Source organism: Lissotriton vulgaris, chromosome 6 (genome assembly GCF_964263255.1).
Source record: "Lissotriton vulgaris chromosome 6, aLisVul1.2, whole genome shotgun sequence".
In the NCBI taxonomy this organism is placed as follows: Eukaryota; Metazoa; Chordata; class Amphibia; order Caudata; family Salamandridae; genus Lissotriton; species Lissotriton vulgaris.
The window spans coordinates 1,284,366,059-1,284,379,893 of NC_141694.1; the positions used below are offsets into that span (position 1 = coordinate 1,284,366,059).

Sequence of the window (13,835 nt, forward strand, 5' to 3'; positions counted from 1 at the left end):
TACAATAACCATAGGCACCTTATGCCACACAAAAGGGCGTGGCCCACCATTTCAGTGAGGATGGACATCGGCAGAGGTACACTGGCGGGAAGGTTGCATTGTTCCGGAAACCATGACGCTCAAACAGTCCTCATTGATGAAAGGCAAACAGAAATCAGCCTCTTCCCAAAAAATAAGTGAACCAAACCAAAGTTAATCAAGCATGTAGGAGACAAACAAGGCATAATGCAACAAAATATCATGACCAACTAAGATGTTAGAGGATTTCACAAAAAGTAGCAAAAAATATGGGGTGATGTTGGCTCACTAAAACTCTAGGACAACTTTTTATGTGGCAAGACTTCCCTTGCACTCTGTCTTTCGATGCTTCATGACACCGCCATCACCACCAAATGTTTCCATTGGATTGCAGCCACCTTCTCACCTAATGCAGTTGACAAGTTCTCCTGCTGGCTTCTATGCCAGCTCTCTCGACACATCATTTTGCTTCTCACTGTTGATTGTCCATGGCGGACATTGTCGAGTATATGACAAAGCAACCACAATGAAGAACAGCCAGCAAGAATCAATTGCTCTGAAACTGAATGAGCAACAGCAGACTAAAACACATAAGGTTAACAATCCTCCAGTCCTTTTGATGCCACAGTGAAATATTGCCCCAAATATTGCTCCACACACCCCACTAGAATCATATATATATGTTAAAGTGGTGAGATACTGGTGTGGGCAGTAATGGATTTGAAGTCAACATATCCACCTAATTCCTTAGAGGATTTAATTTACTACATTAAAACTAATATATATATTTTTTTAAACTTTATTTTTTCAGTTTATGTAACATATACAAAAAAAACAATTGGCATCACTACAACGCATGAACGCAGTTTGACAACCTCATTATGGCACTTAGGAACGTAGACATCATCCAGAGGGGTACGGACACATGAGGAACAACAGACTAGCAGGCAAATAAATAACATTGTGAGGAAGCAGCCAAGCACAGCACGACTCCCAATGATAGATAACTCTAGTGGTCCCCCCTCCCTCACCAACAGACCCCGACCCCACTGGCGAGCACATCTCGTCACGTGCCCCATCAGACTAGCTCTGGGAAGACCTCCCCCTCTCCGTCAGTCCCGAGGCACACATGATTCGCCAGGCGAGTAAATCATCCTTCAGTTTCTCGTCTTTCCGAGTAAGTTGCATGTGAGTTTTCTCGGCCAGGGACCACTCCCTAACATTTTTAAGCCAGGTGGGCACCTCCGGAGCCCTCTGTCCCATCCAAGTGATCGCCAACCTGCGCCTGGCAAGCACCAACATCAATTGAAAAAGTTTATAGGAGAGATTCCTTTTCTTGGGCTTGGGGACTAATGCCAGCAAACAATGCAAGGAGTTCATTGCTATCTGAAGGCCTGTAGTGGCGACTATATGATCTACCACCCCAACCCAGAAACTCCTGATCAAAGGGCAGTCCGAGGCTAACTGTAAGAAGTCCGCCCTCTCTGCAGTACATCTGGGGCAGCTGTCTCCTCGGTCCCCAGAGATGCGCTTCAACGAGACCGGAGTCAGGTAGGTGTGGTGTAGGAAGTTAAAGTGTATCAATTTAAACCGTGCATTGCATGATACCTTGCGCTTATGGGAACCTATACGCTTCCGCTGCCCCAGTTCCAGTGCAGTACCGAGATCCGCCTCCCATGCCACCCAGGACGGCGGTACCGGTGGAGTGGAGTCCTGTTTCATAACTTCATACAGCAGAGAGATTAGTTTACGCCCCCTGCCGCAGGAAAGAAGAATGTCTAAGGTGTGGGCCATTGGTGGTGCGTCTAGGCACTGAGGCCAGGTAACCTTCACCACATCCTGAAGTCCCCGATAGTGCAGGTATTGCCCTCTCCCAAAGGCTGAAGGCCTCCTCCACCTGCTCATAAGTCAGGAAGGACTCGTTGGGGCAGAGATCAGCTAGAACCCCGCATCCTCCTTCCCGCCAAGAGTGGAAAGACATGTGTTTCTCCATGGCAACAAAAGGGGCCAGTATCCAGACCGGGAGCTCCCTATGGAAGGGCGCCCTCTGCATGACCCTCTCAACAAACCACTGCCAGAAGCCCGCTGTGTGACGCACAACATAAGGAAGAGTCTCGTCCACTCCCCTGCCCTGCACCAGCGCGACCTGTAGCCCCTGGATGTCCACCCTGCCCGACAAGAGGCGCGCCTCCCAGTTATCTGCGTCTGTGAACCACCGGGCCGCAGGCTGTAGTTGCGCCACATAATAATTTAAGTCGAAGCGTGGCGCTTCTAGACCTCCCTCCTCATAGCTGCGAACGACAGTGTGGAGTGCTACTCTGCTGCGCTGACCCGCCCAGAGCAGGGACGTGAGCAGCGTGTTAAGAGTGCGGAAGACTCGTGGGGGAAGAAGACACAGTGAATTCTGGAGGACATATAGCGTCCGGGGAAGCATTACCATCATGGCGACGGCCAGCCATCCCATCAAAGAAAGTGGCAAAGAATTCCAAAAGGACACTGACTGCTGTAAGGACTTGAGTATCCGATCCATATTCTGAACCAGCAGCTGTGAGTCCGTCGGGCCACCTGTATTCCGAGATAACGGAATCCCTCTCATTCCCAACGTAGCCCTAGGTCTAGCAAGTCTCCCAGTGGCACCGAGTTAAACCCCGCAAGTGGGAAGATCAAAGACTTGCTGAGGTTAAGTCTCAACACCGAAGCCTCGCCAAACCGATCCAGGTGGTGCAGCAATATCGGCAGTGCCGCCTGTGGAGCTGTCAAATAGAACAAGGCGTGATCTGCATATAGAGAGATGACGTTGCATGTGTCTCCCACCATAATACCCCACTGTGCCATCTCCGTTCGGACTCAGACAGCAAAGGGATCTATGGCCAGGACAAACAGAAGCGGCAAGAGAGGACACCCCTGGCGTGTACCCCATCCCAGTCACCACTCCTCCGACCGTGCAGCTCCAAGTCTCACCCTGGCACGAGGGGCCGTATATAGGATGCAAATCTAGCGACAAAAGTTGGGGCCCAACCCCACTGCCTGGAGGACCTCTAGTAGATACCCCCAATCGACTGTATCAAACGCTTTAGCGAGGTCGGCCGACACCAGAACCATCTGCTCCTCCCTGCCACGTACCTCATGTATAATGTGATTCAACCGCCACAGGTTCATGGCCGTGTTGCGCCCTGGAATAAACCTGCACTGGTCTTCATGGACCAGGTGAGACATGTGGCGGCAAGCGCGTGGCTAGTAGTTTAGACAAAATCTTCACGTCCGTGTTGATCATTGTAATCGGACGATACGACGAAGGGTCATGCATGTGTCCCCCTGGTTTTAGGATCATACATAACATTAAAACTAATATTAACAATATTTTGCATGTGTGGAGAGCAACATATACAGTTTTAACGATTGTTTCCATATATACGTTTTTTAAACCTTTTATTTGGGAAAATGTATATGATAATATTTCTTTTTAGTTCATGCCCATCTTATATCATGAGCATTGCTAAATTTGTATTCTAAATCCCTTCATCACGAAAATTCCACATTGTGCAGAGTGACCTTCATAAGCTGTTGTTGCAATGTTTACAGAGTCTAGTCTTCATACTTTGGTCACCTGTGCTTATTAGAAATTAAACACGATACAGGCACTAAAACCATCCCTTATTTCACAGGGATGAGCCACTTTTTCAGGGCAAGAGCATATTATTGAAATTCCTTTCCAATATATTTATCTCATGAGAATTCAAAATATCTCAAAGGTTTCCATCTAAGTTTAATGTCAGCCTTGATTATTTATTTTATGGGATCGAAGTCAGCTCTCATTGTCTATTATGGAGAGACAGCTGGCTGGACCTCATGTGTGTCAAATATAGCGCCTACAGCCTGCAGCTTCAACTGTAGTTAGGAGATCTTCGACCTCACGAGAAAGGGTGCCTTACAGGGCCGGACAGGCTACCGGGCGTTTTGGTGTGCTGCCAAGCTGGGGGCTGATTTCACTGCAGTGGGGGCTGATTTCGTTGATGGGGACCTGCGTGTGCTTCTAAATGAACAAAGCAAAACAAATGTTTTTAAGCGCACGTAGGTCCCCATCAACGAATTCAGCCCCCAGCTCGGCAGCACACCAAAACGCCCGGTAGCCAGTCCGGCCCTGGTGCCTTATCAGCCATTAGGCAGACTTTACAATGACTTCACTTGAGAAAAGAATCAAGATCCAGATTCTCTATTGGAACTTCAAATGTCAGCCATGGCCTGTGCCCAGGGTACTCAAAAGCAAAGACCAAATCATGTGTATCCAGGGCCGGACCGGCCGTAGAGGGCACAGGGTTTTTTCCTGGTGGACCGGAAGGGTGGAGGGCCGGTTGTGGACCGGTGAGGCAATATCGGCCCCTGGACCAAAGGCAGCAGCAGTACTTCCTGACAACAACACCTCCCCACCCCCGCCCCGTGGACGGTAATACTTAATTGCCAAGGTCGGTTTACATTCCCAGTCCGGCCCTGTGTGTGTCTATGGTCTGCTAGACAACATCTTTGAGGGTTCCTCACCATTTGCTTCAAGTTCAGAAATGAACTGTGATGGGCCCCAAGTTAAGGTACAGAGTCCCTCTTTAGTCTATTTTGGCTGAAAACACACAGTAAAGCATCATCACCTGCTTTCTGCCACTCAGGCTCGGACTGGGACAAAAAGTAAGCCTGGGCACCACAATAAAAGTGCCCCCCGTCAGTCAACCAGATAGCTAAATAAAAAAGTGACCCATGTTTTCAAATCAAGTCTTTAACTTGTAAAGGCGCATTTTGTCGATGTGAGACAGCATGCATTTGTGTTTGCTGCAGGCAATGTTTGTTTTAATATATGGGAAATTAACAGTAAAAACCGGTTCGCCTGGCCACAAATCAGGCCCTTAAAGCGCAGAAAAAACTAGCCCACACACATCTGTCAGACCAGCTCATCGAGCGTGGCCTGATTGCCACATAGGCCAACCGGCTGCCACTGTCCTACCAACCCTTCATTCTGCCAAGATTAGAGTTCAACCCAGATCTACAAGTCTGTTCCAACCCTGAGAGCGCTTTGGTTCTAACTTCCATTTCAGATATCCAACTTCCTTATTTTTTTTCTCACAACACTGTAAACTGTGTGAAACTGCTTTAAAATACTCCGGCCAAACCAAATACATACTTTTAGCAGGAGAATTTATCTCAAAAAATTTGATAAAAATTTGCTAAGAGGCACCTGTTATTTAATACAATGGGACATAGCAACAGGAAAAACTGAATTCCCTCCAGGAAGTCTACTAAAATGTGTCTACCTAAAACTTGTTACCTCAGGAATAAAATGGCCGAACCTTCTACACTGAGCCTTCTACATTAATAATGTACAGCACGCTGATCTTTAATGGGACTGTTCGGTGGCCAATGCAGAGATTTAAGAATGGCAGTAGTGCGGCTGAATCTAGCAGTGATCACTACGAGGAGTGCCACTTGGTTTTGAACCATCTGCAGTCAACCAATGGAAGATGTTCTGATGACCAAATATAAACTGTTGAGCAATCCAGTCTGTATCCAATGGAAGTCAGCTCTGTTGCTTGTCTGTATTCCACAGAGAAGAGATGGTGTATCAGGCAAGGTCGCCTCATTTGGGACAACTGACACAACTTGGCAGTCCAATTGTGGCTTTATATCAACTTTGATGCCAAGAATTTTTACTAAGTTTACTGGCAGAGTACATGGGCCAGAATCTACACCCATAATGGGGCTAGCCTAGAAATTCTAGTTTCCACTTATACTCAACACTTTGGTTTTACCTGCATTAAGTTTGAGCTGATGGATAATGCACATGCTGTAGAGCCCAAAATAGGGGTATACTGAAATATCTTAAGCATAAAAGTCTCATGTAACACGTGTCTAATTATTTGGAATGAAGCAAACAAACAAAGTATCATCCTACTGCTTATGAACCTGAATTGTATTTGGAAAGGATACCGCTTTCTAAGAGATGGGTAAATGGAAACAATACAAAATAAAATTGCCATTGTGATCCTGTCCACATTAGCAAACCTGAAATGCAGAAACATTCCTGGGATAACTGCATAATCTGAAAAGGAGTTGGTTGTAATCTGCGTACATGTATAAATTCAGACCATAAGATTATGTAAGAGCAACAAGAAGCAAAATATACACATGAAATAAGTAAAGTGACAAAGCCGGACCTTTGGGGACTCCATAAGCGATCTCATTGATCTGGTACTAAAACTGGCCTGAAGTCACCTGATGAGTGCTTTCTGTTAAAAAGTAAATAATTCGAGCACTTGGCCGAAGTTGTCCATCTGCTGACCTCAATGTCTTCCATTCAGGATATTCAAAGACTCGAAACTCAGGCATGCAAGCTGGTAAAGGCCAAATTCTCAATTATTTCAAACATTGTGGGTTTTATTTATGAGCTCCTGCGACACTTTTGCACCGCCAGAGCGTCACTTTGTGTGACGCACCAGCGGCATAAAAAGTGCGCCATGTTAGCCCTATTTACAAAGTGATGCATCTAGGCAGATGCATCACTTTGTGAACCCCTACACCAGGTATAATGTATGCAGGGTGGGTGCTCCCCTGCAAAAAGCCTTGTAGAAGTGGTGCGTTGAAATCTAGGAGATTTCAGTGAGCCGCTTCTAGGACGCTGTCGTGTTCATGCTGTTTGCTGGGCGGCACACCAAAACACAGGACACAGGTTAGTCGGGTATTCCTTTTATTTTCATATCGTACAGCGTCCCGTCATCACGTCCTTACTCGTCCCTGTCCTGGTTATTGTCTGTCCCCTTTCCTGTGTCGTCACCGGATCTGGTGTCCGGTGGCCTGGTCACTCTGCCTGAGGACCCACAGGGTCCTAACGCCCTACTGTCCGTCGCCCACACTGTCGGGTCACGACAGACGCCACCGCGTCAATATCTTACGTCTGCCTCACAGCATGCGTAAGACTGACGCAGGCCCTTTCCCATGGGGCTTGCCCCACGTAAAAGGAACATTGCTGGAGTTGCGTCACGCTACCGACACAACTCCAGCAATGCGTCAGTTTTGGGTTGACAGATACATCAGTAGTACTGATGTATCTGTCATTCCTTGCGACATGATGTGTTACACAGTGCGGGAGGTGACCTTTACGGCCCCTGCAGGGCGGGAGGTGAGCTTTACGGCCCCAGCAGTGCGGGCGGGTTTAGGGGGCCATCTCAGCACCAGGGCTGGACTGGGATCGCAAACCGGCCCTGGCAATTGAGTCAGACCAGCTGCTGGGTGGGGTGGGGTGGGTGGATTGGGGTGCTCGTTGAAAACACTGCAGCTGCTTTTGTTACAGGGGGCCGATATTGCATCTAAGGTGCAAAACCAGTCCCCAGTATCAAAAACTGCCCCCCCCCCCCAGGGATCCAAAACAGGCCCCACCCTGGTAGCCCACCAGGGAAACGCCTGGAGCCCACTACGGCCAGTCTGGCACTGCTGATCACAGTCCCCAGGCCTGAGAGCGCCTGAGTGAGTCCTCAATGTACTTTACAGGATGGGGGGAGGGGGGGGGGGGAGGGGGGGGGGGCATGAAGTTTAATTACGCCAGTGCGTTTAAGAATAATAATTTGCGGTGTTAGAACCAATATTTTACTCAAACAGGCCAGTCGGCGTTGGAATCAGCAATAGGTTGTTCTTGTGTACTTCTTTTAAGCAAACAAACTCGCGTTATTTTACAGGGGACCCAGATTTTTTCACTTTTTTCTCAAGGTATTTGGATTTCTCTCCAAACACGTGTTTCGCTCCTCGGGCCCTCAACGCTCTTGTCTCCTTGTGAACCGCACCACAGCGGTGGAGATAAGCCACAGTCCCCTTCAGACAGAGCCTCCCCCGTGCCTCGGATGGAAGCAATTATCAGAGCAGGAAAAAGACATGAATGGGAAAAGAGTCAAGATTTGGTCAGCCACGTAAGGCGGAATCAGATCCAGAAAAACGAGGGAAAAAAGACAGAGGCGGAAAAAGCTAATAATTCTGTGAGGGATCGGCAGGTGTTTAAGCTATCTGCGCACCCAGCATTCCTTCCAATAAATGACTTGACTGCCATCCCAGTTAAACATTTTCGCAGACAGAGGGGAGAGATGGCTCAGACTTGCGGCTCCGAGAGCCTCCGCGAATCCAACGTGAGTCATTGGCCCTGTCCAGGGCCGGCTTCAGGGCAGTGCGACTGGTGCGGTCGCCCCGGGCGCTGACCTGTGGAGGGGGCGCCGACCTCAGGCGGTGCTGTGTTCAGCAAAAACGTATGATTGGAGAGATGAGGGGCACTTATGCCCGGTCGTAGTGAGAGAATCTGAGGAGGCATTCATGTGGTGTGGGGGCGCCAAAAATGATTGTGGCGCCAGGCGCCACCAGTGCTAAAGCCGGCCCTGGCCCTGTCCACAGAGACGTTTTGAGGCATGGCCCCCCACCTTCCAAGGGGCACCCTGGGAACGTTAACTGTCTCTCTACTTGACCTCCGCCTAGTCTGTCCATGTCCATTTTTCTGTCTGAACTTCTCTGCTCACCTACCCACTGTTTCTCTTTACCCAGAGTCCTCATACGTATGGGGTCCCCGATAGGACATATTTCAACAGTTTAGTTCCTGTGATACTGTTTCTTAACGTTTAGCACACAATGTAGTATTGTTGACATCACGCGGGCATGAATTAGCAGGAAATATAAAATAAAATTCAAAGTTGTCCCAAACAGGAGCCCCAAAGTATGTCGCGTCATGGGGCCTCAAAATCCTTAAAATTACACCGTATTCCGAGGCACTCCTTTTTACTGTGGAAGAATATCGGAGTGCTTTGGTTTCAAAAGCTTCATATAACCTTGCACAAAAACGAGTGTGACAAACTGGATACATTAGGGACTTGAACTGGATATTTTTCCTTCCCTAATGCACTTTTTCCACTGGAATCAAAATGCCTCTAACATCTACAGTCACCTAATTTTTTGTATTATTTATTTTCGCGGCCCAGTGCGTTGATGTGAGTGCCTGTCTATTTAAAAATTTAAAAGGAACACATAAAATTTTTTCTTTATACCATCCATGTCTCTATACATTGCTCAACAGTTACAAGATCCGCACCAGGGTCCCTGTCGCCCTTCCTATTGAATTATTAGGTTTGCCCTCCCACCAGCAGGTAAAGTGAAAAAGCTATAAAGGTTATGACATAGCATTACATTATGTTTTTCCCTGTCAAGGAATCGCCCACAATATAGAAGGCACCTTAAGCAGCAAAAAAGTGCCTTATGCAACACAAAGAATTTAGGGGAATATCAGCAAGGACCGGCGATAATTAGCGCTCAGCGTGGTTAGCGCAAGGACAATTATCGCCGGCTAACGCTGAATTTTATTGCTGAGATAGCGTGCTATCAGCAACGCTTATCTCAACAGTGATAAAACTCCAGGCGCAAGCTGCCAAATGTGCAAATCACACAACGTTTGGCGATTCCTTGCTGATAGGGCAGGTCAGACTTAGCCATGATATCCACCTTCCATAGGATATCATGGATAAGTCAGTTGGAAAGCAGGCGTGAGGAAAGTATCGATAACCAAGGTTAGTGCTACTTTTCTTGTCGCTCTGCAGGTTAGTGTGAGGCTAGATAATAAGAGAAATGTCGGTTAGCGACATTTCTCCCGTTATTTTTGGGTGGAACGCCCACTTAGCATCTCATTAGAGATGCAAAGCTGGGCGTGCAGGAAAAGGGCGCTGAGGCACTGATTCACGTGATAGAGTGACCTTGCTAATAGTGTAATACAATTATCGCCGCTTTCTGGCCGAAAACGGACGCTAAAGCGTAATCGCCGCTTTAGCTGCCGTTTTCAGCCAGAAAGCGGCGATAATTGTACCGCACTATTAGCAAGGTCACTCTATCGTGTGAATCCTTGCCTCAGCGCCCTTTTCCTGCACGCCCAGCTTTGCATCTCTAATGAGATGCAAAGTGGGATTTCCAGCGATAATCGCACATTTGGCAGCTTGCACCTTGACTTTTATCGCTGTTGAGATAAGCGTTGCTGATAGCACACTATCTCAGCGATAAAATTCAGCGTTAGCCGCCGATAATTATCCTCGCGCTAAGCGATAATTAACGTCGGTCCTTGCTGATATGCCCCTAAATTATTTTCATTGAGACAGTCCAGAAAGTCGACGAGCTGAAGGAAGAGGGCTCATTTGTCCGACAGAGGGCTGGAAGGCTTAGACCCTTCTCCCCGGAACATACTCTGATCCATGGCAGAGGTCGACTCAGCCGTTCATCTTTCTGAGGTAGATAAAATTAGTACCGATCTCACTGGAGAAGAACCTGTGGCCCTTCCTAAAGTGCTTAGACGTCACCAGCAAGGTGTAAGCAATATATAAATTATTGGAAATACTACAAAATAAGATTCTAGAACAATCACCAGATATAATTAATACATTAGAGCAGGGTAATTCAGCTGGGTTGGGTGCACTTTGGAATCACCCAGGCAGTGAAAATACCCCATTTGGAGTAGCAAAAGCGAATATAAATATTTAAATCCATAAATGCAGACGAAAGCTGGTGTTGATGAATTTAAAACAGTGTGAGCGAGTCACATGAGGTCTTTTCATGTAGGGGGGTTGTTATTCTCTAGAGAGTGTGCCTAAAAATGATGAACAGGAGCACTTTTATTTCCTCGCTAAAAATGTGTGAACTATTAACTTTGTGGGTGAACTAAATATTTCTTAATTGGTGGAGGAGACTGATATTCTAGAATAGAGGATTAGAAAAATAATAACAGTTACATTTTTTTAACAGTATATTAATGACAGTCTTGTTCAGCAGTGTTTTATTTTAAAATCATAATACATTGGCACAATGTTACTGGCGCTTAAACACACTTTCTTAATAGTTTCTGCTGAATTCTGTTGTGTGTACGGAATCAGTACACACCTATCTTGGCTAAACTCCCATGCACCGTATGACGATTACAGATACTTTTTGAAAAATATTGGGTGTTGCCTCACCTGGGGGGAGGGCGCAATGACATTTTTTTTGTTGAAAAAGGGGCCCTGATTGAAGACCTCTGGACTTAGAGAACATTGTGGACAGACTGAACCAGTGAAAATGACTTGTCGGAAGCATCCCTAGAACACTGCATGTATGATTTGATGGATGAATGATTGATTGGCGGGAACGTCTTCATTTTTGCAGAAAGGAGGCACGGAAAAGTAACGGTCCAACAGAGACTGATGGGCTGGCCCAGTGAGGCTGGCACCTGCTTGCACTTGCCTCTTCTACCTGACAGAAGGGACAGGGGTGAGAGGAAAGGGGGGCGTGAGGTGGGAATCTTTGGGAATAACTGCTCGCATCACATGAGTTGATAAATCGCTACTGACGTGAACATAACGCACTTTAACATGTTCGTGGCATTCTGCTCTAAAACATTTTTTTAATGGAATGGGTTCTTTCCACGTTTTTCTCACAAGCCAATGGAAAAAGTTAGCAACTGAAATACAAAAAAAAACTAAATTGCTTGGGTAAATTCCAAGAGTACTTTCTGGGCAATAACTGTTGAATATTTAAATACAGTTGCGTGAGGAGAGTGCCTAATGCGAGGGGGCTAGAAAATGGACAGCAAAAGTAAGATACCTGCACTCGAGACCTGCCTTCTACGCCCCCCCCCCCTCCCCCCATGCACCGAACAGCACGCCCCCACCTCATTGGTATTAGCCTAGGGTGATGGTGCATTTGCTGTGTAGGGCTGCGGGTATGGAGGGCAATTATTTCTACCACCACCTACCTTGAGCCTCAGATGATGAGAGCAGGGCAGCCAGGAGCAGTAGCCCGGCCACCAGGGAGGGCAGCGCAGGAGCCAGGGCGCGCATCCTGGGGCACGGGTTTAGCAGAGAGGCGCAGCGATGACCAGCAGGGGCAATAGTTGGTGTGAGCCTGCACTGGAGGGCTCCTTTTCCGACCCTGCGTTCAGCCCCAATGACATCTCTGCTTCCCTAGCCGCGTACCCTCAGCACTGCCGGCCTCCTTTTTGGCTCAGAGATGCGATATCACTTTAGTTGTCCTTTGCCGCCCTCTGCTGGTTGTCTGTGAGATTTCCTGCAGTGCCGTCTTCACAGCGCAGGCCTGCCATTCGTCTTGAGGTCTACCAGCAGTGAGAGAGGTCTTGAGAGGCCGGCTTGTTAAGCGCACTGCGGCCCCGAATGACAAAATATAGGTACAGTAGACCCATGCTCAATCATTAAAGCACCAGAGAGCAAAGGTTGAAAGAAGGGGAGACTTATGTTAACGAGAACAGCCGAGTCTTCACCAGCTTCCAGGCTCTAGCAGCCAAGACCAAGAAGGACCCTCCTCTGGTAACCAATCTAAGGCCATTATTTATGGGTTTTGGCATAGGGCAGCTCAGCAAATCGCCTTGCTGCCCTGCCCTAAGTCAAAGTGAAAAGGCAGGAATGCACTGTATTTATCCAATACAGTGCATTCCGGTCCTTTCCCCCTGCACTGGCGCCGTTTTGGCTGCATATTGCGAGCAGGTGGGCAGTCAAAATATAGATTTTTTATATCGACCTACACTAATATCGAATTTTTAATATCGTAGGGACAGAATATCGATGTCAAGAATATGGGTGACCAGAATATCGACATTAAGGTAAGTAATATAGTTTTTTAAATATTGAAGTAAGTAATATTGAAGTAAGTAATATTGTTAGCAAACATATTGTTGTTAATAATATCAATATTTATATTAGTGTTATGTATTTTAGTATGTATATTATATGTACGTTTAACTTTTTTTGAAATGTATTTTTATTATTTTTAAATATATGTATTAAATGTTTAGAAAATAGTAATTTTTTTAAGTGCATTTTGCGTTTTAGTGTCAGAGCAGGTTGTGGGTTTTTAGGGGAATAGGGTGGGAAGTAACTTAATTATAATGAATGAATTAATATGTTTTTATATATTGATATTGATCATTAATTTATTAATTAATTATTAATTGGTAATTAATTTGCATTAATGGATTAATTTATCATTATATTAGTTATAATAAATGTATTATTATTTTTTATTTATTGTTATTGTGTATTTATTGCTAATTTATTATTTATTGGTAATTGTTATTAATTGATAATTATATCGATGGTGTTATTTTTTATGTGTAGCGGGTTGTGTTTTTATGAGGGAATAGGGTGGGAAGTAATTTAATGTTATTTAAGTAAATATTAATTTAATATTATTGGTATTTATTATTAATTTGTTTGTTAATTCATTATTAATATCTTATTTATTTTACAAAAATTATTTAATTAATAAGTATGTTCATTTAACCCATACGCTATCCTACATTTTCCACACTGTTACACTCACTAGAGTGGGAATAGTAATTTTTACCCCTACGCTATCCTACATTTTCCACACTGTTACACTCACTGGAGTTGGAGTAGTAATTTTAACCCCTACGCTATCCAACACTTTCTCTACTGTTGAACTCACTGGCGTTGGAATAGTCATTTTGACCTCTACGCTATCCAACACTTTCCCTGCTGTTGCACTCCCTGGAGTGGGAATAGTAATTTTAACCCCTACGCTATCCAACACTTTCCCTACTGTTGCACTCACTGGAGTGGGAATAATAATTTTTACTCCTACGTTTTCCAACACTTTCCCTACTGTTGCACTCCCTGGAGTGTGAATAGTAATTGTTACACCTACGCTATCCAACACTTTACCTACTGTTGCACTCCCTGGAGTGGGAATAGTAATTTTCAACCCTACGCTATCCAACACTTTCCCTAGAATTGCACTCACTGGGGTGGGAATAGTAATTG

General features: G+C 45.8%; 1 protein-coding gene across 2 annotated transcripts in view; it reads right to left on the bottom strand.

Annotated features, from left to right (window-relative positions):
* The window catches only part of FNDC1 (fibronectin type III domain containing 1), a 1,121,378-nt gene extending 1,109,354 nt beyond the window's left edge, over positions 1-12,024 (bottom strand). For both annotated transcript variants that reach the window (XR_015296657.1, XM_086927416.1), the window contains exon 1: positions 11,795-12,024. Coding sequence is in view for 1 of the 2 variants with exons in the window: in XM_086927416.1 (XP_086783542.1) it covers positions 11,795-11,879 (85 nt within the window). In the remaining variant the exon portion in view is untranslated. The remainder of the gene's footprint in view (positions 1-11,794) is intronic.
* Between the last annotated feature and the right edge of the window lie 1,811 nt (positions 12,025-13,835).